Raw genomic sequence first — 25,518 nt, forward strand, 5'->3', positions numbered from 1 at the left:
CGCAGACACGGGGATGGGCGGGCAGCCTCCTCTGGGAGATGTAGTTTCTCTCAGCGAGAAAATGTTTCGCAGCTTCATGGCTGAGATGCGCTCGGCGTGTCCCATCTCCTGCTCCAGGAGCCGGCGAGGAACAAGGAGCTGCTCGCTGCCTGTGATGGAGCAGGTCTGGGCTGCCCCCCATGTGCCCTAGCTGGGGCGAGGGTTGTGGAGGGAGGGGTAGCAAGGGACGCCTTCCCCTCCTACCTGGATCCACCTACAAGTTTTGTACTTCTGTGGGTTAGGCCGTGTCTCACTGCTTTCTCTGTGTCATTACAACTTCACCGACTGTGTTCTGGATTCTTAGTCTTTTTCTTTTTTTTTTTTTCCCCCTTCTTTTTTTTGTCATTGTTAGCATGTATTTATTGTTTGAAGCTTTTTTAAAAAAAATTATTTACAGCTATTGGGGCTGGAGAAAAACCCCTGTGAGGCTTAAGTTGTAGCACTGTTCATAGTGAGTAGAGATACTGATACTCTCTGTCCAGAAGGAGTAGAGAGCAGGCAGAGGTTTTTAATATTCAAATTTGGTAACACTTGCAAAATTTAGAGTAGACCGAGGGTGTATTCTCTTACCACAAGCTAATGTTTTTCTTAATTTTTTGCTTGTTGGCATGGAGTGAGGTGTTCAGAACAAACTTCTCATATTCCTTTTCATGTTTTAGGCCAACCGTTCAATAAATATATCTGAATAAACTCATGCTAAATGAGCACCTTCTTCATTTTGATTGATGCGGTGCTGAAAGTTAATATTTTCTTTGTGTGCCTTTGAAAGCAGATAAGGTGCTGTGGAAACTAGAATGTCAGAAGATACTGAAGGAATTGAAAAAGAAATAGAAATTGAATTAGGAAGAGTCAGCGTTTCTTTGTTTGAAGAAGATGATCCTGACACAGAGGTATCAGATGAAGCTTTGAGTGATGGTGAGACGGTAAGTACTCAGTGGGCTAAAACTGCTTCTATTTCTGCTTGAAAGTAGTATGGGCATTGGAAAGCCTGTCTGATGAATGAACTTTTTCCTGACATACCTAACCTGGGGATTTCTTCTGAAAAGTAGCCTCAGTAGTGTTGCTTCATGAAAAATGTAACCTCCAGTGGTGACAAGACAATAGAAGGGATGAGTATCAGCACACTGTTTAAGTGAGAAAATCAGACTCTTAGATAATTATTTACTTCAGAATCCTCTGAAGCTGGAAGATTTTATTGAAGCTAATGAGGTAGGTTAAATCCGGATGAATAAACCAATGATTCTTCATTTAAATCTTACAAGAGGCTGTCTTATGTTTGAAGACTTCCTGATATTAATTTCATATAAATTAGTGCTTAAAATCCTCTTTTTTGGATGACTTCTTATTTTGGGGAAAGATTGTCCTCTGAAATCCAATCAGTTATTTGGGTCTGCAGGATATTAGAGTAGATGATAGTGGTCGTATGTGGCCATAAATCCTGTGTTTGGTATGACATAAAGTTAGACAAAGGCTTTAATTATTTATGCACTAACATGCTGAATGCCAGCAGTGTTTACCACAATTTACAAATCTGAGAGAAGGCAGTCCATTTTCACAAATCCTTGCAGTAAAAAACAGTCTTTTAAATACAAAGTATCTATGTAGTAGAGAAAGTTGAAGCATTTGGTTTACACGCATACTTTAAACATCAGTAATTTAAAAATTAATTTATTTTTTAAAGAGTCTGAACATTTTTAAGAAAAAGATCCTATGCATCATAGGTATTAATAGGCATTATTTTTTGTCTTAATCTTTTCCTTAATTTCTTGGTGCAGCACAATTATAAAGGAAATGTTACAATGGGTGATAAGTTACTAAAATGTATTCCATTCAAAATTTAATTATAATATAATTAAAAATGAGAATTATTAATTGTTCAATAGGTAATAAGACAATGGGAAGAGTTTAGGAATTGGTAACAATTTTGGTAGCAATTGCTACTAAAACTCCATCAGTGCTTTATAGGTGAATTCAAAATGAGTCTTTATTCTTGCACATCAAGTATTTACCTCTTGTTGTGGCTGTGAGATGAAAATGCAGAATTTATGCCAAACTTTGTGTTTTTCTAGATTTCAGATGACTTGTCAGAATCAGTTCTGTCCTATTTAAACTTTATAAAGAGCAGCAATCAAGATGCTGAAAAGCTTATAATGAAAGACTTAGAAGATGAAGAAACTACAAGTAAGTAGGAGTCACACTTAAAATATTTATGCACCTTGTATTGCTAGTAGAAGTTAGACTAACAAGCATCAGTAGAGCAATGCAAACTTAAAAAGTAGAGCAAGCAGTGAAACCTATTGCATCAGCTTCTGAATGCACGATGAAAATCTCTAGTAATAAAACAAAGCAATGCTGTCTTCTGAGTATGAATTTATTTTTTCTAAGAAATTCATTTGCTTCCAAACCATAGGTCAAGGCAAGTTGCAGGATCATTCTCTGAAACAGGACCTGGGCCAGACTCTTCATGAGAATCTAAAGTAAAATCACTAGGAGCTGAAGTTAAGAGTTCAGATACAATGGAACCCTATAGGCTATGTTTAAAGTCTGTTTTTAGAGATATCCAAGCTTGCATTAAATGAAATGACCTTGTAATTGGGAACAACATTGCTGTGTCAGCTGTGTGACTGAAGCCAAGCTTAAAGTTTGTATGCCAGAAGCTGGCATTGTCTGTTCCGTTCTAGTTTTTCACATCATCTTGTGTTTCATGCTCATTTAGTGTAATGGTCTTTGTAAAAAAAAAAAAAAAAAAGTTCAATATTGTCTATACACTTTGATATTTGAGGAAGGTTTCTTTTTATGCTTTTTTTGTAATGGACACTGACTCATTTTCATTAGTTTTGTAGTTCTTGGTCAGTTTTTGACCTACCTGATACAAGTTTTGCTGTATTTTTCTACACAGAAAATGTTCTGCTGTGTTCTATGTTGTGGAATTTTCTTTCATATTTGCTGTCACTGGATTCTTATAATATCACTTATGTGTGTTCCTCTTACAAATCTTTGCTGCTTATGATGTAGATAAATGACTCCCATATATATTTGAGTAAAATTGGAGGGAGGATTTAAGAATTTTAAAGGACAAAAATGCTTTATTTTAGTTTAAATAAGTATAGTAGCTAAGCAGTATAGAGCAGAACTGAGTACTGGTAAGGGATTTTCTCTCTGTGTACTAAATTATATATTTATTTCTTCTTTAGGTAACATTTATGGAGTAGTTTCTTGCCATGCTTCAGATTACTTGGCAGAATTAGCTTCTGAATATAATGAAGATCCAGAACAATTTAAAAAAAGGGTATTCTCTATTTAAATAATATTTATTGTGAACAAAACTCTATTAAGTAATCTCAATAATTTACCCTTGCTTTGTTGGTCTCCTAAGGAGACCTATAGATCTGTTCAGTTTTGTTTCTGTCAGACTATCCATAAGGTATTAAGATGAGTTTGTATATGCCATTCTTTAGAACTGTGGCATCAGTTGTAATACACCATGTCTATAAGTTCTAAAATTTGGAATAAATTCTCTGTATCAGTAGTTGAGATGCTCAGCACAAAAATCAACAAAATTAAACAAAACATAATAATCCTTTATCAATTATTTGCAGAATATTATCTCAGTAGTATGATAATACTGAAAGTTCTCTAATCTTATTTTTTGTGATGATCAGCAGGATGTATTACTATTAATCTTGCTCCTAATATATTCCATTATTTTATAGAAAATGTAAACATAATAATGTCCGTAACTTTCAAAGACAAAACAAGAGTTATGAACCTGGGTTCTTTTATATTTTCATAAGATTTGACTGAATAACTTACAGAAGTTCTTAGAAAAACATAAACCTGTATTTAATTTAATGACTTTTAATTTGTTGCCTGGCTTTTATTAGTGAGCACTTTTGCAAACATGAGTTTTTTGTCCTCAGAAAACCATTGTTTAGAACAGTACAAATACTTTATGTGACTTCAGCTGCATTACAAATATTAATATATGCCCCAAGCATGTGATGAATAGATGATAAATGAGCAGTAATAGATTACTTCTTGCCAATAAAGAACAATGAAAGAAATATAGCAATCTTTGTGCTCATAGCATTATTCTCAAATAGACTTCTTAAATATTTGCTCTGTAACTAGTTCTTCCCCAATGTGCATAACAGTATTAATGCATAAATATAGTGCTTAGTTCCATATAAATTAAAACAAATCCCAAATGCAAAACATTCATTTTTCCAAGTCAAAATGGAATATATTTTAAAAATACACATAGAAGTATTATGAATTTTGGGAAATACTCTAATATTTATTACTCTAGAAAACAATATTTTGACTGATATGTTCACATTATTCAATGTTTAAGGATTCTGGGCATTATTAAGTTTTGTATTGGACTTGTCATATGATAAAAAGCTTATCCTTGTTCTGGAATATTTTTGTAATATTCTGCTGTTAATTTTTTTTTCTTGTTTCTTAATGACAATATTAAACTATATTAGGTACTGTTTGAAATTGAAAATGAAGACCTGCAGATTGCTACAACACCGAGTTGCAGAAGTCAGTCCACCAGTGATGAAGTGGTTACTGATGATAATTTTGTTACTGGTAAGCAAATGCATTAGTTGTTTGGTTAAGTTGATCTTTAGCATCATATCACTATTTCCTGTTTCCATAAGTGTCATAACATTCTTTGTAAAGAATTGCATGTTACAGTATACAATAGATTTTGATACTTCATGAGTTATACATGAGCAGATGCCTAGCCTTTTATCTCATTTCAGGATCAGAAAATTATCATAGTCCTTAATGTCTTGATAGAAATTTGTTTCAAAAAATACTACCCCAAAAATATTTAAATAGTTATGTGTATAAATGGAAGCCAGATTGGAGGCACTAGGCAGGTTGTGCTTTGTCCACAACTTTTTATTTTTTTATAGTCACATTGACTGGGAATGTTTCTCTTCCCCATCACCTTTGTATGTTTTGGAGTGGAATGCTGATAGCCACAGAAGACATTCCACTTGAAGCCAAAGTGTAATCCTGAAATATACGTTGGTAGAATAAGCATGATTGTAGCAGAGTCGGTAAGTACGTGTCATGATAATGAGACATCTCTGATAGAAAAGACTCGTGCTGTAGTTCTGATTTCCTTGGGGATATACATTGTTGGCTGTATCATCACAGAGTCCTTTTCTGGTCAATACTTTATATGACTGTTTAATGTCCCCCAGTGCTTATTAGGAAATTAGATAAAAGATTTGTTTGGTTTATTACAAATTCATAGCTGATGTTGAAATGAGCGTAAGCCTTACTCATCGTGAAGTAGAAGAAAAGTGTAGACAGGAATTTGAGCAGTGGGAGAAAAGACAAAGAGAGCTTGAAGACGAGAAGAGGAAAAAGTGGAAAGCTGAGAAGGAAGCACAGGAAAAACAGAATGAAGAGGAACATGCAAGAAGGTTGCAGCGTCTGGAGGAACTTGAGGCTGAAAGAATAGAGTTAGAGCTTCTTCATAAGGTAATTAATGATGCTGAAGTCAATCTGTTCACATGTAGACTATCTGAATTCAAGATCTAATGTGAAAAAGAGAGTACTAACCCAAACTGTATGGCTGTCCTAAACTCTGTCTACTTGTGATACCAGAGTGAGATGTAAGACATATTTAAGTGTGATCCATTCGTTTTTATGCATTTACTGCTTTGATCAACAGTGGATGAATTTGCTATTCTAAATGATATGTTATTCTTCAGCCTTTGCCCTTACTAAGTTTTTATATTATGACACCAACCAAAGTCCAGAAATGAGAGTTGTGCTTAATTACTCAGAAATTAAAAATTGTCAGTGTGTCTTGGTAGAAAATACTTATTTACTCAGACCTCCTACCCCATTTCCACATTTAGATGAAAAATCATAGGTGAAGTAATCTGAACCAAAATCAGTTCAGAAATGCTGGTGCTGCACTACATCTAGGTAAAAGTTACAATACTCCCTTGTCTTGTCTGTATCTGGGAAAATGGCAGAACTCACTTCATCCGCTGAGTTCTACCACAACATAACATGACTCCACTGTTGACTAGTTGCATTCTGAAAGCATCTGGTCATGTTTTGCTGTAGTGCATAGTGCATACTGAAGGATAAAATTTGATATCTCTCCACAAAAGAGCATGAGCATGAAGAAATGTAACCTTCAGACATTATACTTGTGGGGCCACAATATTTATTTGTGTCTTGAGAGCTGCATTAGCACTGCATTTTCAGTTAACTAATTTGTAGCTTTCTGAAGAGGTGTGCATCTGGATCCCAGAAAGGTAATTCAAGTCACCAAAATTAAGGAAAGGCTTAGTAAGTGAAAAGACTTTTAATCTCTGAAGGCCAGTTTAGTGTCTGATATAGCTCAGTTTTCAACAAGCCACAAAATTGGTTAGGCTTCCTCTGCTTTGATGTCATGAATCATAGTTTTAGATGTAGAATGGCTTTCTTTCTCTAGACAAGGTGGGGCATCTCCCCCCCATGTAGACACTTCGATTATGCTGTCGCTAGCACACTCTTTTTGGAGGTGAGAGATGGAGGCTAACTTCCCCCATTACAGGAGGATCTAGAAGTCTAGTCTCCTATTGTCAGAACAGCGTGCTTCTGAACATGCATGAAAAAGAGTGCTTAGGCACCTGGAAGACTTTATGCTGCAATTTGGAAGTGCTAGTTTGTTTATACTGGTTCCTCCATATCCTGCTGTATATTTGATTTGGCTGATACTGATTTATCTCTTCCACCAGGAGTTATGTGGTTCTGGATCAGCCCTTGGTTTTTAGGTACTTACTGTCTGATTTTCAGTCAGATGTAATTCCAGATAATTCAGATTTTTTTTACTGATGGAGAATTATGTTGGGTAAGGAGGAAAATGCTATTTATTTGCCAACAGTGAGAAAATAGACTTGAACTGTCATTTTCCATTAAGAAACAATTTCAGTGAAAAAAATTTCTTTAGCTTTATTGGACAAAATTCATGTTTGAAAGATTTTAAGATTATTAGTAACATACCAGTGAAATTAAAGGGGGATTGTTCATGCTACTTTCAGAGTGTTTCTGTTATCTACCTGTACTTTGAATGTTTGTTACAAAAGTGTAGTTTTCATCTTCAATAGTAGTACAGAATTTGGAGAGGAAGGTGGCAGTTGTTTGGGTCAGTACCAACATGCTGACTCTCTGAAGGTATGCATCTTTCAGTACATGACCAAAGCTGCATTACGGATGCAAGCATCCAGTTGCTTATTTTGCTCCTCTCACAGCTGAGTTTCTCATTTTAATTCAGACTTTTGCAAAAATGGACTGTAGGAAAGTCAAGGAGATGGACGAGGTTGGAGAGAGGGTGTTTTGTGATATTGCAGGTTTTTTTACAATATTCATTTAAGTTAATTTGTTGTGCAGAAACACCAAACTGCAATAGAAGATGAATTACAGAAAGAAAAGAAAGTTTGGAGAGACAAAATGATGCAGCACAAGGTAAGGTTGTACAATGAGCTTTTGTCAAAAGACTGTGAGGTTACTGTCATTTATATATTTGAGAATAAATTTTATTCTGGAATAGTTAATACGCCAGATTCAGTTTATTAATGATAAATATGTGCCAACACCTGTCCTATTTCAAAAGTGGCTGAAGTCTGTCCTAATTGTTTTGGCCTAGGAATTGATCATGAAGCTACAGTTGCAAATGGAAGAGGAGAGAAAGACCTTGGAAGAGCAAAAAGCAAAAGAAAGACAACACCTGGCAGAACAACAGAATACAGCAGCTGTGAAAATCCAAGCTAGATTTAGATCATTTTTAGTCCGTAAAAAATATGTTTCAATCTTAGAAGAATGGAAAGATAAAATAAAAAAGAAGCAGAAAATACAAGAAGAAATAGAGAAAGAAATGAAAGAAAAAGAGGAGAAAATGAAGATGCGAAGGGAAGAAAATAGGCAAAAGAAAGAGGGAAAGAAGCGACTAGAAGAACTTGAAAGACAGGAATATTTGGAACAGGTGAGGAGACGTGAGGAATATGAGAAAAAGAAAGAAAGCCTGAGACTTGAAAGAGAAAAACAGCTGCAAATAAGAAGAGAGGAACAGAGAAAACTAGGAGAAAAAAAAGTGAAAGCTGTGATGTGTGAAAGTGGAGAAAACAACAAAGAAAACATAAAAAGGGATAAGCAGTCAGAAAATACAAAAGTAATAAAAGAACAGAAGAAGGAACTAGATAAGCAAGTAGAGGAACAAAAAGAAAATCAGACTGAAATGGTGGATGAAATAAATGATAGGATGATTCCAGCAGAAAGAAATTTGACACCCACACCAAATATGCTAGGCTCTGAGAAGGAACACTCTACTCAAGTAAATAATGAGAACACAGGCATGAATTCAGTAACATATATAGAAGAAAATTACTCACAAACTAGAGATCTTAATAAAGCTTCAAATAGCCATACTTCAAAGGATGAATCTGTTAATTTTGGAGATAATGACATGGTAGAAAATAAGGCATACACTATATACAGCAGTCCACTGAATGTCCAGCCACATGCTAGCAATGGAGGAGTCAAAGCTCAATTTTCTCATTCTGAAACAATGAAGGAAACTGTTTTTCTTACAGAAGATGCTAATGAGGAAGTCAGAGACACTTGGGACAGAATTCAAGATGTAACTGAGTGTTCCAGCAGACAAATTCTTCCTCATGATATTGAAAAGAAGAGAATAAACTGGATGAACACATGTAAATCTTGGTCTAAGATATATGAAGAAAACCAAGGAAAGCAAGCAACTATAAAAAGACGACCAAGGAAACGTTCAGTTAGCAAGATGCCTCCATTAAGTACACAAAAGATAATTCAGAGTGGCCCTTGGAGTACTCTGCAGCAGGTAACTATACAGAAGATTTAGAATGAAATTGGAAGCCATACCATCACTTTTTTTTTTTTTTTTTTTTTTTGGATTGTTTGGGGGTAAGAGGATGTAATATGGTATGTCAGCAAAATGCTGTTTTGGAAGAGGAGGAGATTATTGTTGAGCAGGATATAGAACTCAGTGAGAATTCTCAAGACAAGTGAGAATGACTTTTGAATTCCTGTGAGCATTGTGGAGCAGACTGGTATGGTATTAATGTTCAGATGATTGATCGTATCTTAGGCCTGAAAAGGCAGGAGCTCCTAGCTCTTCCCCCCCCCCCCCTCCCCCCCCACTAAATTAACATGTTTTTGCCTTTGTATGAGAGTCTGCATTTGAGCTCCAGCTCATCTAGCCATCTAGCCCCTTCAGAGTCTTAAGAAGACTGTTTGTTTTTTTTTTTCAAGGAGCAAGACATTGCTTATCAGCTTATAGATGGTGTTTTGGCATAAAGAATCTCTTGGTTTCTAACACTCACTTTTCTTACCACTTGCTAACTTACCGCTGTGTGCTTGCCCTGTGCTCTCTTCTTGGTATCCAATCTGAGATGAGATATTAGACTACATACACTTTGTCTGAACTATTTTTGTCTGTTCTTGCACACTCACTCGTTATTAATCATAGTTTGAAGGGAAACAATGCTATTAATTGCTTTGCTCAGTGTTAATCTTCCATCCATTCAAACTCAAAGTCATTAGCAAAGTATTAGTTTAATTTATTTTAAGGTGGATGTTAAAATCAAACAGTTTGTTTTTGTAATAACTTGTCCTATTTAAAAGATCAAACCTGTCGTTGCCATCCTTTTCTACATGAAAAGATTAGCATTAGTTGCTTGCATTTTCTGAAGTATTAGTAGAATGCAATTTTGGTCTCTTTCTTTTTAAATAAATTGTCAGCATAATGTGACATTGTACAATGAATGTTCAATATACAAAAAATTTTATTTATCAATAAATGCATGTAGGTCACAACAATTACACTTGAAGATTTGCCAGCTTGTAGTCTCTCAACATTATCCGAGTGTTCGAATCTTCAAGTTTTGACTCTGAAGCGCTGTGGACTAGTTGCACTGGAAGGACTAAGTAGCTGCAAAGACCTAAAGTATATCAATGTGGAGGTACCAAGAGTATTTGATTCTTTATTATAACCTGGGGAAAACTGCCAGTTTTGCTGCTTAGGTGGTTATATAGTTGTGTCCAGCTGAAACTTCTAGTGCCTTAAGAGCATAGGAATATCAACAAAATACTCCCAAATGTGAACAGGTATACCAGCAGATTGCATTGCATATCTCAGTTTGCATTGCACTAAAGCAACATCCTGCAAATCAATCCAGCTATACAAAGAAAAGTGCATGATAGTATCAGTCTAGGATTAACATTAGTATGGTACAGTGATAGATCTTCATTACCTCAGTTGCTCTGATTCAGGAGTGGGCAGATGCTGTTCAGTATAGCAGGTGCTCAGCTTAAGCAGGAGTAGGTACAAGGAAGAGTCCTTTGCAATACACTTCCTGAATAGTAGTCAAAATTACTTGCATATATGCTCAAGGAACAGTATAATGAGATACACTAGCGACATAATGTCTGGGTACTTGCTACTGCAGTGTCTTACATGAAAACGTTTGTGATGCACTACAATTTACATGAAACAGCTCTGTTCACATTTTTTATTTCACATGTTTTAACAACACCAATTCACAAGAAAGTTAATATGCCCTTATTATTCATAGAAATCTTGAATGTTTCTACTTGCCCAGTAACTGGTGTTCTTTCCAAAGTATGGAGCTTTTGTTAGTTTTGTTTTTTGGGTTTTTTTTTTTTTAAATTAAATTCAGAAAAGAGAGTAATTATAGTTAAAGGAGTGTTGTCTGTCCAGTAATTAGAGCTTTGCAATAGGGCAGGTTGAAATATCTGTGTCCTTTTCTCAGTTTTCTTATGTATTCAGAACGTAATTTCTGGGATTTGATAATTTTGGGTACCTCAAAATACAAGAGCAAAGTGTTAGTATAAGGGTGTAATATATATCTAAGCTGCCAGTCTGGATTTCCAGGTTGATATTTATATTTTAATTGTTTTAGATCAAATGTTGTCTCGTACAGAACAGTTATGGGTCTGTGGTTTGGTTTTTTAATTATTTTAAAATGCTATGCTTTAAATAATATACAGGAGTGCCTCACTGGGATATGTCAGGATAATTTAGTTAAGGAGAAGGCTCTTAGATATGCTTTTAAGCTTACTTTATTAATAATATAATGATTATATATAGTTTTAAAAATGATACTTTATGTTTTTGTTGTGCCAGCTAATGTGGCAGTTGTCTTCCATTCAACTTTAATGAATAAACAGCCTCTTTTGTGACAGTTGAAACAGTCTTAAGATTGTTTCATGGGTATTTCTCACGTAGCTAAAGCAGCTTCCTCTGTTTCCCTTGGACATTCATTCCTACTTGATATTGCCCCTAACTTCTGTTGATATAAAAGGTAACACTTAAGCCATATCAGCTCTCTGCTTTAATTTACTGGTGCAACTGAAGGGGCTGTTCCAGGGCGGAAATCGGTGTTAATGGCTTCTAAAGGAAATCTGTATGCCTGTCTGCCTGCAGCTGAAGGCAGCACCCAAATCTAGTCAGCATGTTAATTCTGGAATAGGAATTAGACTCTTTGGCTTAGTCCTTTTGTTGCAAAGGCAGGGAATTTAACTTTTGTTTGTTTGAGCATCTTCAGGTAAAAACCAGAAGGAAACAGCAAGGGCAGCAAATAGTGAAATAAAAATCTGAGGAAGCATTATTAAAATGGCCTGGGGAAGGGGATCTTAAAAGAGCAAGATCACTTGGGGGAAGAACATTAGCTGAAAACGGTGTTAATGTTTATTCACAAAATAGCTCTAAATGCAGATTTTCACTGGAATTCCAGCAAAGTCACATCTGTCTTCATTAGTGTTGAGTAAATATGATGGTTTCTATACAGTTTTTTGTTCAGTCTCCCAGGATCTGAAAAGCTAGGAAAGCTTATATAGAAAAGACTACTCTGTTCTTAACTTCTCTTTACACATTTTTTTTTTTTTTTTTCAATTTCTGGGCATTTTCAGAGACAGAATGACATTTGAGATATACTTCTCTTCTAGTCCAGCAGGACACAAAAGGCAGTTTCTATAACTCATCAATTTATTTTCCTAGGGGAAAAAAATAGAGATGCCCTTACTGCTAGCTAGAAGTTTAGGATAAAAATAAGTAATTATGACAGTCTACCATATTTTTACACTTAATTCTGCTATTTCTTTTCAAATGCTATTTAATATTCTCATTTTCCTTTATTGCAGGAAAACAACATTCAGACAATTGACTGTGGAAATCTAGAAAATCTCTGTATTCTGATTCTGAATAAGAACAGTCTTTCATCAGTTTGTGGCTTAGATGGCTGCATAAATCTCAAAAATCTTGAACTTTCCTACAATAGAATCACTCGACTTGGTAAGAAAATTAATGGAAAATTATTTCAATTTGCATAAGAGTATTTGTACTGTTTATATGCAGAATTTTATTTCCCTTGGATTCAGGGCCAACCAGCTGCTAAGCCCAAGGAGAATGAGGAAACAGAACAAACTTGCATTTTAAAGCGTACTAAACTTCACATTTATTTGTAGTATGGCTTAGTTACTACCATGTATTCCATCTGCTAGGTCATATAACTACTGTCAGCCAACAAGAACTAAAAATCTTTCTAGAAGGGCCCCTAATATTACCTGCACTAACTCAATTGGAATATATGAGTAGCCTGAGTTCAGTTTATCTGCAGAAACAGTTAATATAAAACCTAGCTGTGCAACTGCAGAGAATTCCACTGTGTTACTGACTGACACAGTAAGTAGTTATATAGAAATCATATTATCTCTCTGAGTCTGTGAACCGTGCTAAGGCTGGACCATGGCCTCTCTTTCTACTAAAATGCTGCCCATTCTGACTTCAAACTGTTTTTCTGGGTTTCCCTCCCACTTTGGCTCTTCATTGCTGCTTATTGCCCCAAAGCTGGAAAAAACAATGAATCTAAGGTAAAATCATGCAAATGATTTAGGCGCAGCAGGTGTGCCAACCCCTACTATATTAACAAAGGCAGTTTGTTATATTTGTTAGGTCCAACAGTTGACAGGCAACAGGTGTACCTTTAGCATGCAGTCAACCAGTTAGAATTTACGTGCACCCAGACCATTCAACAGATGCATCAATCCATGAAATCTTTCTGCCAGGAGATAGATATTTTCTGTTGGCCAGGAATTTTTCATGTAATGGAGAAGTGTTTACCTCTCTACCTGTACTGCCACTCAAACTGTGAAGTGCCTAAGGGGTAGATATTGTGTCTCAGCTTCTGGCAAGCCCAAAATACTGCATTGTGAGCCTTGCGTTACATAGATTTGGTATAGATGTAATCAGGATCGAGAGCCTTTTCTGCTGACAAAAGGTCACGATAGCATAGTGCAGTGAAAATAACGAAGAGCTTTGATGTATGTAAGTGGAGGAGCCAGTTTTTTGTTTTTAGAATGATGTATGGAGGGAAGATCATTAGTGGTCCCTCAAAAGCAACATTAACAGTTGAGGAAGTGTTGTAAATTGCCAGATCATTAATTGAAAGGGAGCTCTCAGGGCTTGCAAGGAGCAAATTTCCTTCAAGAAGGCAGCACAGCAGATAGAGCGGAACTATATTTAACAACCTCCCTGTACTCTGGGGACTTGGGTTTTGGTGCATGACATACTGTGAAATTCGTAAAGGCCATTAAGTTACGGGTGACTGTGTTTATAATACAGTCAGTAAACAGAGATGAATCTTAGAGATTTGTCCATTGAAATAAACTCTTATGGTCAAGAAAAAGAAAATTGCATATGAAGAAGTAATTAATTTCATATAAATTGAAACATGAAACCTGAAAAGGTGACTTTCTAGTTGTATTTTTAGTCTGTATTAAATAATCTAAAGATGTTACTTGTAAAGACTGCAGAGCTAGGAATGGAAAGGAGATAAGGAGATTTTGATTGTATCTGTCTTGAGACTTTAAATTTTGTTTAAAGTATGTGGACAAACTTTTATTTTCCTGCTGTCCAGCAGGAAAATAATACAAAACAATTATTAAGCTGATAGATGAAACACATTCGCATAAGACATGTATATAAAGAAATGGTTTCCACTGTTGAAAAAAAAAAAAGACTGAAACATTATGAACATGGATATTGCAATTCCATGATAAGTAACAAGGCACAGCAAACAGGAAATGGAAAAGCTTAAAAAAAATCTGTAGTTTTGGGAGGTATAATGTTGATATTTTTAATGGGTTTTTGCTAATATGTGCAAATTTGGAATGTTAGCATTTCTGAACAGAGTTTATAATGCCTGAGAATAAAGGTGCTCGTATATCAATGTTTATTGTAAATGTGTATCAGTACCCTAAGGAGAAACAATAAAATAAACTGGTTAAAGAAGCTTCATCTATATCCTTGTGGCCAATAATGCTGGATAAGATTCTTGTTCAGATTTATCTCATTTGATAAAATGTCTGCAAGATTACTGAAAGAGTGACATAGTGTTAGTGGGTGACATTTAGGAGTATGGCATGTGTGTGGAATGTAGTATCTTTGTGCAGGCCACGTGGATTAAAATCCTCTCGTACTTTCTGTTTTGTGCAATGTGCAGCTACGTTTAGTGAGTCTTTAATGAATTTCAGTGGATAAATAAATGTTCAGAAAAATCAGCTTGGAATCTGTCTTTCTCCTCTCTATAATTGCTTTGGGGATGTCTGGTTAAAACAGATGCATAATACAGGATTTATTTCATACAATAGCATGTTGGTTGTAAGTAGTTGCATAGAATACACAAAAATTTATGATTTTAAGAAGTTATTGTGTCCTTCCCATCTAAATCTTGCAGGATGTCCCTTAGCAATTTTGGAAGCTGCAGTACTGTGCAATGTTCTCTATTCATTCAGCTTTAACAAAGGCTGTGGGCTTTTTTCTAAGAAGTAAGGCTTATTTATGTTTGTAATACTTCTGGTTTAATAACTTATTGTAGGAAACTTCAAGCATACTATGATTTCTTTTTTCTTCCCTTATTGAAATATAGCATCAGTAGGGGAAAAATTAGACTTTCCAGAAAACCCTTAAAAATAACAGTATAAGTATGAGAAATATGTCTCAATTACGCTTTTCCACTTACGAATGCGTGATCACAAATTAAGTAATTGTGTCAGTAATACACTGACGTTCAATGCATATATTTATACTCGGAAGATGAATGCTTTACTTAAAAATTTTCTTACACAAAAAGTAGCATTTTGACTTGAGTTATAGATGCTTTTGTAGGGTGTCTATATTGCCATAGTATGTTGGCTAAAATCTTGGAAGTGCTGAGAACAGCAATGCATAACTGCGGATAGTTGTAAATGCTTCTTTGGACCTACTCTTTTTAAGAAAGCATATAGAGGTTTTATACTGAAAGAGACCTTTCAGTTTGGGAGGGTTTTTTACATGTGTGTTTTCATCTTCATGTTCACTGTCAGATTTCTCTCCTCTTATCATTCATCTTTGTCACTCGTAGAAGTTACTTCAGAACTCCATTGATAGCTAAGTAGAGTCCCTAACTAACACACTCCAGCTGCACTTTGCAAATTGCTAAGAGCTACCTATGTAAAGGTTCTCCACAAATCTTGCTGAAACCATGTTTTTCAACAGAATGCTTTTTTGCATGTATTGCTACAGCTGTTGTTGGTTGCATCATATGTAAAACAGACAATATCTTCTGGAAATGTGCAGAAGACTTTCATGCTTATTTCTAATTTTGCATGTGTGCAGAAGAAACGTTAAAATGCCATCTGGTTGTAGTACGTTATTCCCTCTCATTAATGTCTCTGTTGGATTACATTTGATAGTTCTAGAATAAATTGTGATCCATTGTATGTAGCCTTGGTATGTCTGTTCTGAATGACATTCAGTCTAATTAAACAAGACGGTTGAGGAGGAGATGTAAAAAAGGTGCTTTGTACAACATGCAGAATATGAAATTTCCAGATCCTGTATTAACTCCTTGCCTTTTCTTACTGTATATGAAGTCTCTGCCCCACTCCAGACTAATTTAGTGCTTTTAAAGTTTCTGGTACTGCTATGCTGATAGCTTGAAAGTGGAGATTTAAGGACTTCTCTTGTGAAGAAGTCTTGGAAGCTGTTCTTAACATGTCTGAAATGAAATTATTTTGATACCACTAGGTGGTGCTGGTTCCTTTTTTAATTTTTATCCAAGCATAAAAGAAAATGTAGACCAGGATCTTGCAGTCCGGGTAGTATGTTGTGGGCATGTTTGAAATTCTTTCAGAATAATTAAAGATTTGTATATTTATTTCCTAAAGCACAGTTTTGAAGTTACAGTATGGGACATTTGTTTTAGATTTAGGATGTTATCACTTTAATATCAGGCAATTGTGTTATTTCCACTGGATGCTTTCCATTTTTAAATTACTATGATTTGAGGCCTATATTTGATTTTTTTTTTTTTTAATGTACTGCTAGTTTTGGCATTTAATTTTTTACTTCTGTTTTCTCTTTACCATTCATTTTCTTTTTTAATTCCTCTTCTGTATTCTCAATAATCTATGGTGCAAACTGGTCTCCGGTCTTGTAATCCAGTTCATTTTCAGAGGTCAATCACAAAGACGTTCACCTCTGAAAAGCTCATCCAGCTTCCTTTTGGGAATTTGGGAAGTTTTGGGTGAGATAAAGATGAGACAAAATATTACTTCAAATAATCCTGTGAAGAATACATGAAAGAAAATTAAATTCAGAAATTCCTTATTTTAGATATGTTTTGTAAAGGGTGTCCCTTCAAAGGAATTTTGCTACAGAGATACAGAAAAACTACTTGGACCTGTAGCAAGTCAGATGCATCAGTGCCATTGCAGAACATCTAGCAAGTGTAAGACTGTGGAAATACAGTATGATAACACACATTCTTGCTCTTTAAGTTAGCTGACAGGAGTAAGTTTGTTGAGAGTGTAATGGCTATAGAAGTATAGCTTTATACTTAAAGGCACTAAATTTTCTTTATAAATTTCTTCATTAAAAATATTTTATAACATAATTCCTTAAACAAGATGCACTTAAATAATAGAGGTGGTACTGTCCTAAGTTTTAACACAATTTGTTCTCACCTTGCTGATAACTTGGAAAAAAAAAAAAAAAAAACACTTTAAAAATGAAATAACAAAAATTAACTTTTGAACATAAATACTGTTTCCATTCTGAGGGTGACTTTAAGAGAGCTGTTAGCATTTCACAGAGCCCATAGATTTTGAGTAGCAGTTATGAGGTGCTTAAAGCATAGTAAGTATAGTTTATCACTAAAAGAATGTTTTATTCCAACAGAAGTGCAGAAGGGATTATGTACTGTTGTTATTGACTGGTTAAAGGGATCAGAAATTTGTGAACTGTATGCATTGTATATTTGATAAGGTCAAAATGCAGTAATTGTTTTTAAACCTTACACAGGACTAATATTAATTGTTACTATAGATAGTATAAATGTATGGAAATTTCAGTTTCCTTAGTACTTGAAAACCATGAGGTTTTTATTTCATTATGGCTTAATTTTTCTAAAATCTTTAATTTTCAGGTGGTTTGGAGTCATTGAAAAATCTTCAGCAGTTGATTGTGGACCATAATCAATTAATCAGCACAAAAGGTCTTTGTGAGGCATCTACTCTCATTCATCTAGACTGCTCTTTTAATCATCTCACACAAGTTGAAGGCATTGAGAATTGTGGCCTTCTTCAAATTTTGAAGTTGCAAGGCAATAACCTCCAGGAGGTAAAAGCTTTTAATTCAATGCCTGTTGTGCATACATCTTTGTTAACAGTCATATTTTTCAGAATGCTCATTGTATACTCTTTGTTTGCTGTGGGATATTTCATGCTCTTAGGTAGGCTTTTTTCCCCTACTAGAGGGAGATTTTTCAAACATACAAATGGCTAGCAGTTAAGTATTTTCTTTCTCCTAAGTCCTTGAAAAATTGGCCCCTCAGTAATACTATTTCCCTCCTTTGTTTGTAGCATCTAGTCTTCAGTTTCTATTATATGATGCTGATTCTTTGTTTAAAATGTAACAAAATATTATTATTACATGTAAGTAATAGTTCAGATTGATTTGATGTATGCTGATCCTCCAAAAGTTGAAGTTTATGCTGCAGCATTTAAAATAGGAAAGTAGTTTGCTAACTGTACACTTGGTCATATTTACCAAGAATGATTCTCTTATGAATCCAAAAGAGGAAAACTGTTGTCAATAAGCATCAAATAACTGCATGAATAAAATCATAAGATTGTGGATTTTGGGCTCTTGACTTTTTTTTTTTTTCTTTTTCTTTTTTTTTTTTTTTTTTTTTTTTTTTCTTTTTTAATTTATGTTGACTTTTCAGGCTTGATAGAAGACATTAAAAAATACTTACCACCTGATAGGTAGAAATTATGTGTGACAACTGGTACATGCATAATAAGGAAATGATACATATATCCAAAATGTGGTTTTTGCTTGTACTTAGTAATGATTTATGAAAAGCATCTGGTAAGCATTCCATTGTTGTGTCTCCAATTTATATTAATTTTAAATAACCATTTCTTTTCTATTTAGATTCCAATACTGGAAAATCATGTTCTCCTAAGAGAACTATATTTGGATGACAATAGCATTTCTGCTGTGCAAATGCTTTCTTTGTATTGGTTGCCTCTATTGCAGATTCTTTTACTGTCTCAAAATAGGTAAGCAAGAAACATTCTTCCACTTCAAAAATGATGCAGAAGAATTTACTAACATAACACTTATCTGAAAAGTGTAATTCTTAGTATGGTTAAAATATCACTATCTTTTCCAGATATTCTTTGAAAATGTGTGGTTGACATGTAATGACATCAGCTACCTTTAGCTAAGAAAATTTGAAACAGGATTTACTATGAAAAGTATTTTTTTTTCTATTAGATGTTATATGAAAATAATTTTTGAGCATTTTGGCATTATTAAGACCATGGTGTTTCTTTTTTTTTTTTCCTTTCTTTAGCAATTGTTTCTAGAGTATGTCTGTCAAACTTCATATTTCACAGCTAGCTTATTCAAAGCAGACTTTGAAGGCTATGTTAAGTGCAACTACTAGAGTTAAAAAGGACACATGAGAATGTTGGTTTTTATTTTACATACATTTGTTAATTCTTTCCAAAACAAGCATATTTGCTTTAATTTTTCACTCTTATGGTTCAGTTTGAAAGATACAAAATAAAAAAGAAGGATCAAGACAAGCAGCATAAAACTCAGTACTCTGTAATTAGCTTTATGTTCATAGTCTAAATTAATCTGTTCATCTGTAGAGTAAGAATGACCAGATAGTCAGGAGTTAAAATTATTTCCCCACTCCCTGTTTCTCAATTAAAATTCTTCTAAAAAAAATAAGGAGCAAGTATTAAAATTTACAACATGTTATTTTCTGTACTGTGACCATTTTGCTCTGAACAAGATGGATCTCAGATAAACAAATAGAATATATTCTGTCACACAGAATATACAGAATATACACTCTGAACTAGTCACTTAAGTCTCCTGTTAGTGAAAGCAGAGATACTTTTGGAGTGTGATTCATCTGACATTTTTAGCCATTTGCTTTGAGACTAATCAGACCCTACAAGTACCTGTTCATCTTCATTGACTATTAGCAGAGTCCAAATGACCAGCTCACATGTGGGTGTCTACATTTGAATAGATGAATCCCATCCTATGTGACATTTAGGTCAGCAGAGTCAACCGTTGTTGGAAGCCTGTCTGTAAGACTGGGTCCTGTTATTATAAGGAATGTCCTTCATGGAAAATTAATATTATTTGAATATTATTATGCAACCTATATTTTTGTATAACTTTTCAGATTGTTTTCAAATTTTCTCTATTGAAGTAGTATGCATGTAAACTCTTGGATGTAAATATAACACCTAGCTATATTTACAGAATCTAATCTTCAGGTAGCTGGGCTTTTAGGTTTGGACCGGGAGCGGTTTGTTCTTTTACTAATTCTTCTGGAATTTGGAGAAGGTGCTTCCAGCCTGTGATTAACAAGAGTATTATTAGTTGTTAGAATCTGAATCACTGATTTAATTTGTGTGTGTGTGTTTTTGGGGGGTTTTTTGTCTTTTTCACCTTTTTGTGCAGCAGTAATGTGGCTCTACTGTCTTGTAGTTTCAGCCTCTTCCTCCACTTTGTTTTTTGTTAACATTAAGGTGTAGCTGTGCTGTGTGTAATAAAACGTTTGCAAAACTGCTTGAAGATGTCATGTGCCTGCTAGGCAGAGAACAAACTTAGGAGCACAGTCTCAGGCATAGCTTGAATGTAGCCTCTGCATCTAGGTTTTGCTGGACTGGCCACGCAGATGTACCTTGTGTCGCTCACCTATCCCATGATCTTACAGTTTTTAATGTCCATTATAGTGCTCACTCTGGTTTTCCAGTGGCCAAGCTGAGACACAGTGCTTGGTCCATTGAGTGTTTCTTCTGCTGGACAGGGAGAAAGCACAGATTTTGCATCATCAAACTGGATGTGCTGAAAATAAGCACATACCTCCTCCCCAAACAATTCTCTTTCCTTGATGCATCTATAGCTTATCTCAAATCTTTGTGAGAAACAGGACATGATAACCTTAAATGCATTCTAAAAGCCTTAAAATTCCTAGCATTTCAGTAGCCTGCTCTGTTACACTCGCTTTATATACACTTATAAGCAGCTCCATATGTGTGTGCTATAGCGTAAGTAACTCGATGTTCTATAGAAACAGTGAATGTAATGGAGTAAGCTGTTGAAAGAAAAGCTGTTTCTTTACTTTCATCCTACAGCTAGTTCAGTTTTGTGATTTTTTTTTTTTATTATTATTTTTTTAAGTGTGCACTGAGTGCCATTTCCTTTTTACTGATTGCAGGAAGCCCACAGAATGGTAATGCTGTGAATCTGTATTCTTTCTAAAAGTGAAGTACTGTGAAAAGAAAATTCTTACACTAATTTACATTATTTGTTTTATTCCTAATATATTTTTTCTGTATCATAAACGAGAAATTGCCAAAGATAAAAATTTAATTGTTTTAAACCTACAGTCTAGCAACAAGGAATTATAATATAACAGGTAGTGAATAACTCCTTCAAATATAAAAATGGCAGCTATTTCACCGCTACTGCTTTTATTAAGTGTTTTATTGTGGCTTTCACATGTAAAGCATATGACTTGGTCAGTGTCCAGTTGGCCAAAGTCAGTGGTGAATATCCTCTTGGCCTGGTTACTGCAGAATTGGGACTGTTAGGATCAGTGCTCTATTTTATAGCAGCTGGAGAATGCAACTGTTAAGTTAGTTTAAAAAAGGCACTTTATTTTTTTTTTTTCTGTTGTGGGGAAAGATTTAGGTGTAGGAGAGAAAAATCTTGCCCCTGGGACTAAAATTAATATATATTTAATATGCATTAAGAGTTCATGTGGTATTTATATTTATGTATGATCCCACTTAATTATGTAACTTGCTTGTTAACTTGTAACTTGTCTTTTTCATTTCAGAGTTTTACAGTGAGACACTAAATCAATCTGCTGTTCAGTTAGCCATTATGTTCAGTTAGCCATTACTTCTATTTTTTTTTTTTTTGCAAATTCAAAGTAGACAAAACTATCGCTCTTAAAATTTCTATTTTAATATGATATTAATATGGCAAAGTTTTTTTTTTTGGTTTTTTTTTTGCCATCTCTTGTTTTTAATTAAGATAACCTAAGTGTGATAGATAAAAATTTAATATTTAAAAAAATTCAGTCATCTGCAAAAATTCCCCCTTTTTTTGGGGAACTGGTTTGCCCAGAATCAAATGCTTTGAGAACATGTTGCTCCCATGTTTTTGCAACTAGATGCATACTATTCCTAAAAGAATTATATACAAATGCTAAAAATTGAGCTTTTTTAGTATGTATTGTTTTCTTTACTTAAATATATACAGTATCTATGTTTTTAACTTAATTTCTCAGATGTAAGAGTTGGACTCACTGTCATTGCAAGACATTATGTTTTGAAAATTTGACTACTTTTACAGAGTCACCGTAATAAATCTAAATGTCATTGAATGTTGAAATAAGTAAGTCATGAAAAAGCTATACTTATGTATAACGATTTTCCCCATCCCATCCTTACCAGTCAGGATTTTTTTAGCAGCTTCAGTAGTTCTTTGCTGGTGAAAAGTTTATCTTTGAGTACGTGGCACTATGGACCATACAGTTCAAGTACTGCCTGCTGGAGTATTCAAGAAACAAGTGGCTAACTGGCAGATTTCCTACATTATATTTGATTACTCCTTACAAATACAGTGACAATTGGAAACTAAAATATTTATATTTTTAAAGAATGAAAAATAAATATGGGTATTACTTAAAGATGTAGATTAATATAAATTTATTTTAAATTATTTTGCCCTCCTTCCTGATAACCTCTCATTAACACCAATGACAATTTTTCTGGGAAAAAGCAGATGCATAGCAGGATTTGGACCATCCTGAGCAGGAACTGTTATTTGTGTTCAGAAAAGCAATTTTTATTTTCTCTGATGCATACTTGCAACTATTCTAGTCTTTTAAATCTTGTTTTCTGACATAGTTTCTGCGGCTTTATGTGTCCTGCCCTGCTATAGCCTTAAATGGGAGCAGAAAGAGGAAGCTAGAGCTTGCTTTTTCGTGAATGTCTTTTACTTTTGTGTCTTCTTTGTAATTTATATCTCTTTATGCCCAGGGCTAATGTGACAAGGTCAAGTAGTATTAAGTTTTCAGTAATGTCCTTTGTCTTTCTGGTTTGAATTTTCTTAGGGAAAAAATTAACAAAGAATGTCAGTAAAAGGAAAGCTATAGAATGACGGGGAAATGTTTTAACTCTCATAATGCCAGCGGCAGGCCGGGATAGTCCAGTAGATGATTTCTAATTCACCACAGCATGTGCTGATAAAGATCCAGAGAACTCACTCACTATAAATAAAAAAAATAAGGCATTGTCTTTCATCCCTTGTGCAAAGTACGACATTTATTTCCTGGATATTTCTGAATATGTGAATCTATAATCTGAATCATGGATTTTCAGTCTTTGTAGCCATACTGTTAGCCACTAATATCTATGATGATATTTCTATAAATATTAAATATATTTATGTACTATTGACTGGTCATGATAACCTAAAATGCTGATATGTGTAGTACTATGTGCAGATCTACATGTAAGGCATGGAGGTAATAGAACTAAATAGGAATAGAAACAGGACAACTTTACCATACGGTTTGAGAAAGAAATGGAAGTATAGTGATGCATACTCAATTGGCTTTATATCTGTTTCTCTGAATTTACTATTAAAATATTCTGTTGTCCTATAGAAATAGTTGTCAACTGAACATAAAAGTGATTTTTTTTTTTTCTGTTTTACATATGGTCAAATTTTCAACTAGATTAAAGAATCTACCAAAATTTGGTCCAGATTTTGTGTACCAGAGTTAAATCCAGCTCTGTCTTTCAGCTGTAACGCCTGTGCTGGAAACACAACATAGTCATACATTTCAGCAACAATTAAGCATTTTTGACTCTGACCATTTTTAAGTTTGTGGAGTGAGTGGCTTTTGGTTTTTTGCATGATCATGTTTCTGACCATAACAATTACGATTAATAGCTTTCAAAGACACTATAACCCTCAGAAAATCCTGCTTTCCATTAAAATTAGCAGTCACAAAGTGACCACACACATTGCCATCAGTGTTACCGTTCTCTCATTATGCTCAGGCTTTGTCCTTACAGGGGTGAAACAAGTTACCTAAATGTGTATTTTTTTAAAAAATATGTAGTTGACATAGCATGTGTTTATACATAAATATTCGAGTTTTAGTTGAAGACTGGTTGGAGTTGGGGGTTTTTTGCATCTTGATTTTAATTTTTCCTCCCTCTTTCATATTTAACGTAAAACAAAATAAACTTTTTTAATCTGAAAGGTCATATTTTGAATATGACCTTTCAGATTAAAAGGCCTGGCAGGTGACTGAACTGTTCAACATTCATTTTTAGTTGCACTGATGCAAGTTTGTAAGTAAAGAAACTTGAATAACACTAGATGCTGATGTTTTAATATTAGTGATAATACACATCTTACAGTCCAAAATCCTTCATACAGGTGGATGTCAGCTCAGTTTCTTTACAATTACTCTTCAGTATTGCAAATAAGAATTTTGTAATAGCTTTACTACTTCCTGTGCTTTATTGCACAAGAAAAACTCTAATATGCAAGAAGAAAAATTCCATAACTGTCTGTATAATAGACACCTATTTGACGCTGTCTTACAAAACTAGTAAGACAGAGGAAGCACTAAAAATATATTACAGGACAGTACAGCCTTCACCTGTTAAGAAATACAACTGTGACAATGGTTATGTTAGTTTTAGAATCTAGGAAGTAATGTGCTGAGTGGAGAAGAGAAACAAACTGCCAGGAAGTTTGAGCAATGGGAAATGAAGGAAGAGGAAAGAGGAAAAGCAGATTTTATTTCTTCTCCAGAATCAGGGCCTTCTGTTAGTTTCATGCTAGCTATGGTGCCTGAAGAAAAGCCCATTGAGTTGTGTAAATTTTGTAAGACTTCAGATCCTCAGCACTAAATGCAAGAAACAGAATTAAATGTTTACCAGATAAAACTTCAATGAGTGAATATTCAAAACTGAGCTCCTGAGGAGACTTACTTTCAAGTTAAAATTTCAGTAATTACTTCTAGCACCTTGGATAGCTAAATGAGTGTTTTCTGATATAAATAAGTAAATTGTCATAACTATAAGAGATTCTGGTGCCTTTCTGTTTATGAACTGCTGTTTTATTTAATTAAAAAAACAAAAACAAAACCAAAAACAAACACTGATGCACAGAATCAGACTCTACAACCAGTCCTCCTCTTTTTTGTTCTTAGATTAACTGAACTTGTGCCTTTAAATTCATTTGTGTCTTTGGAAAAGCTGGATATCAAAAATAACTGCTTGTCAGGTGAGTTGTATGAAAAACATAAACCCCCATCCAAACAAGAACTTCTTAATTAAATTACAAACTTATTTGAATTTTATGGTTCTCATTTATTTATAAGAGACATTTATACAGAAAACATATAAATATTTTCCAAACATGGATGTTACAGATACTAATTATAACTATACTGTATAGGTAGCAAAATTGCTTGTAGTAATTCATGGTTCTGGTACATTTTACTTTTATGTAAGATTTTATGAGAAATAATATGGTTCTGCATTCAAATTTATATTTAATTTTCTTTCCAACTACAATACAGACCTTAAAGGTATCATTACATGGTTAAGTGGCTGTCATAAACTAAGGGAGTTGTCACTCCATGGAAATCCTCTTCTCCAAGAAAGGAATTGGAGGTAAGAAAATAAATTAATTTGCTAAATCAAAACAATCAAAATCAGCCAAAAAGTTGGTGTATGTACGTTAGTTAAATAGTAGAAATCACAGAATGGTAGGGGTTGGAAGGG

At 34.4% G+C, this 25,518-nt stretch overlaps 1 protein-coding gene across 1 annotated transcript; it reads left to right on the forward strand.

The window, feature by feature from the left end:
* Positions 1-827: 827 nt before the first annotated feature.
* On the forward strand, positions 828-25,407 carry LRRIQ1 (leucine rich repeats and IQ motif containing 1; the record flags this gene model as incomplete). The annotated part of the gene is made up of 13 exons (XM_010167757.2): positions 828-962; positions 2,109-2,220; positions 3,234-3,328; positions 4,530-4,635; positions 5,315-5,544; positions 7,453-7,527; positions 7,709-8,917; positions 9,906-10,058; positions 12,259-12,409; positions 17,583-17,776; positions 18,596-18,723; positions 24,942-25,015; positions 25,314-25,407. Coding segments are annotated over exons 1-13 (2,750 nt in total), but the record flags the coding sequence as incomplete, so codon positions are not given.
* Between the last annotated feature and the right edge of the window lie 111 nt (positions 25,408-25,518).

Source organism: Antrostomus carolinensis, unplaced genomic scaffold (assembly GCF_000700745.2).
Source record: "Antrostomus carolinensis isolate BGI_N321 unplaced genomic scaffold, ASM70074v2 scaffold27665, whole genome shotgun sequence".
Taxonomy (NCBI): domain Eukaryota; kingdom Metazoa; phylum Chordata; class Aves; order Caprimulgiformes; family Caprimulgidae; genus Antrostomus; species Antrostomus carolinensis.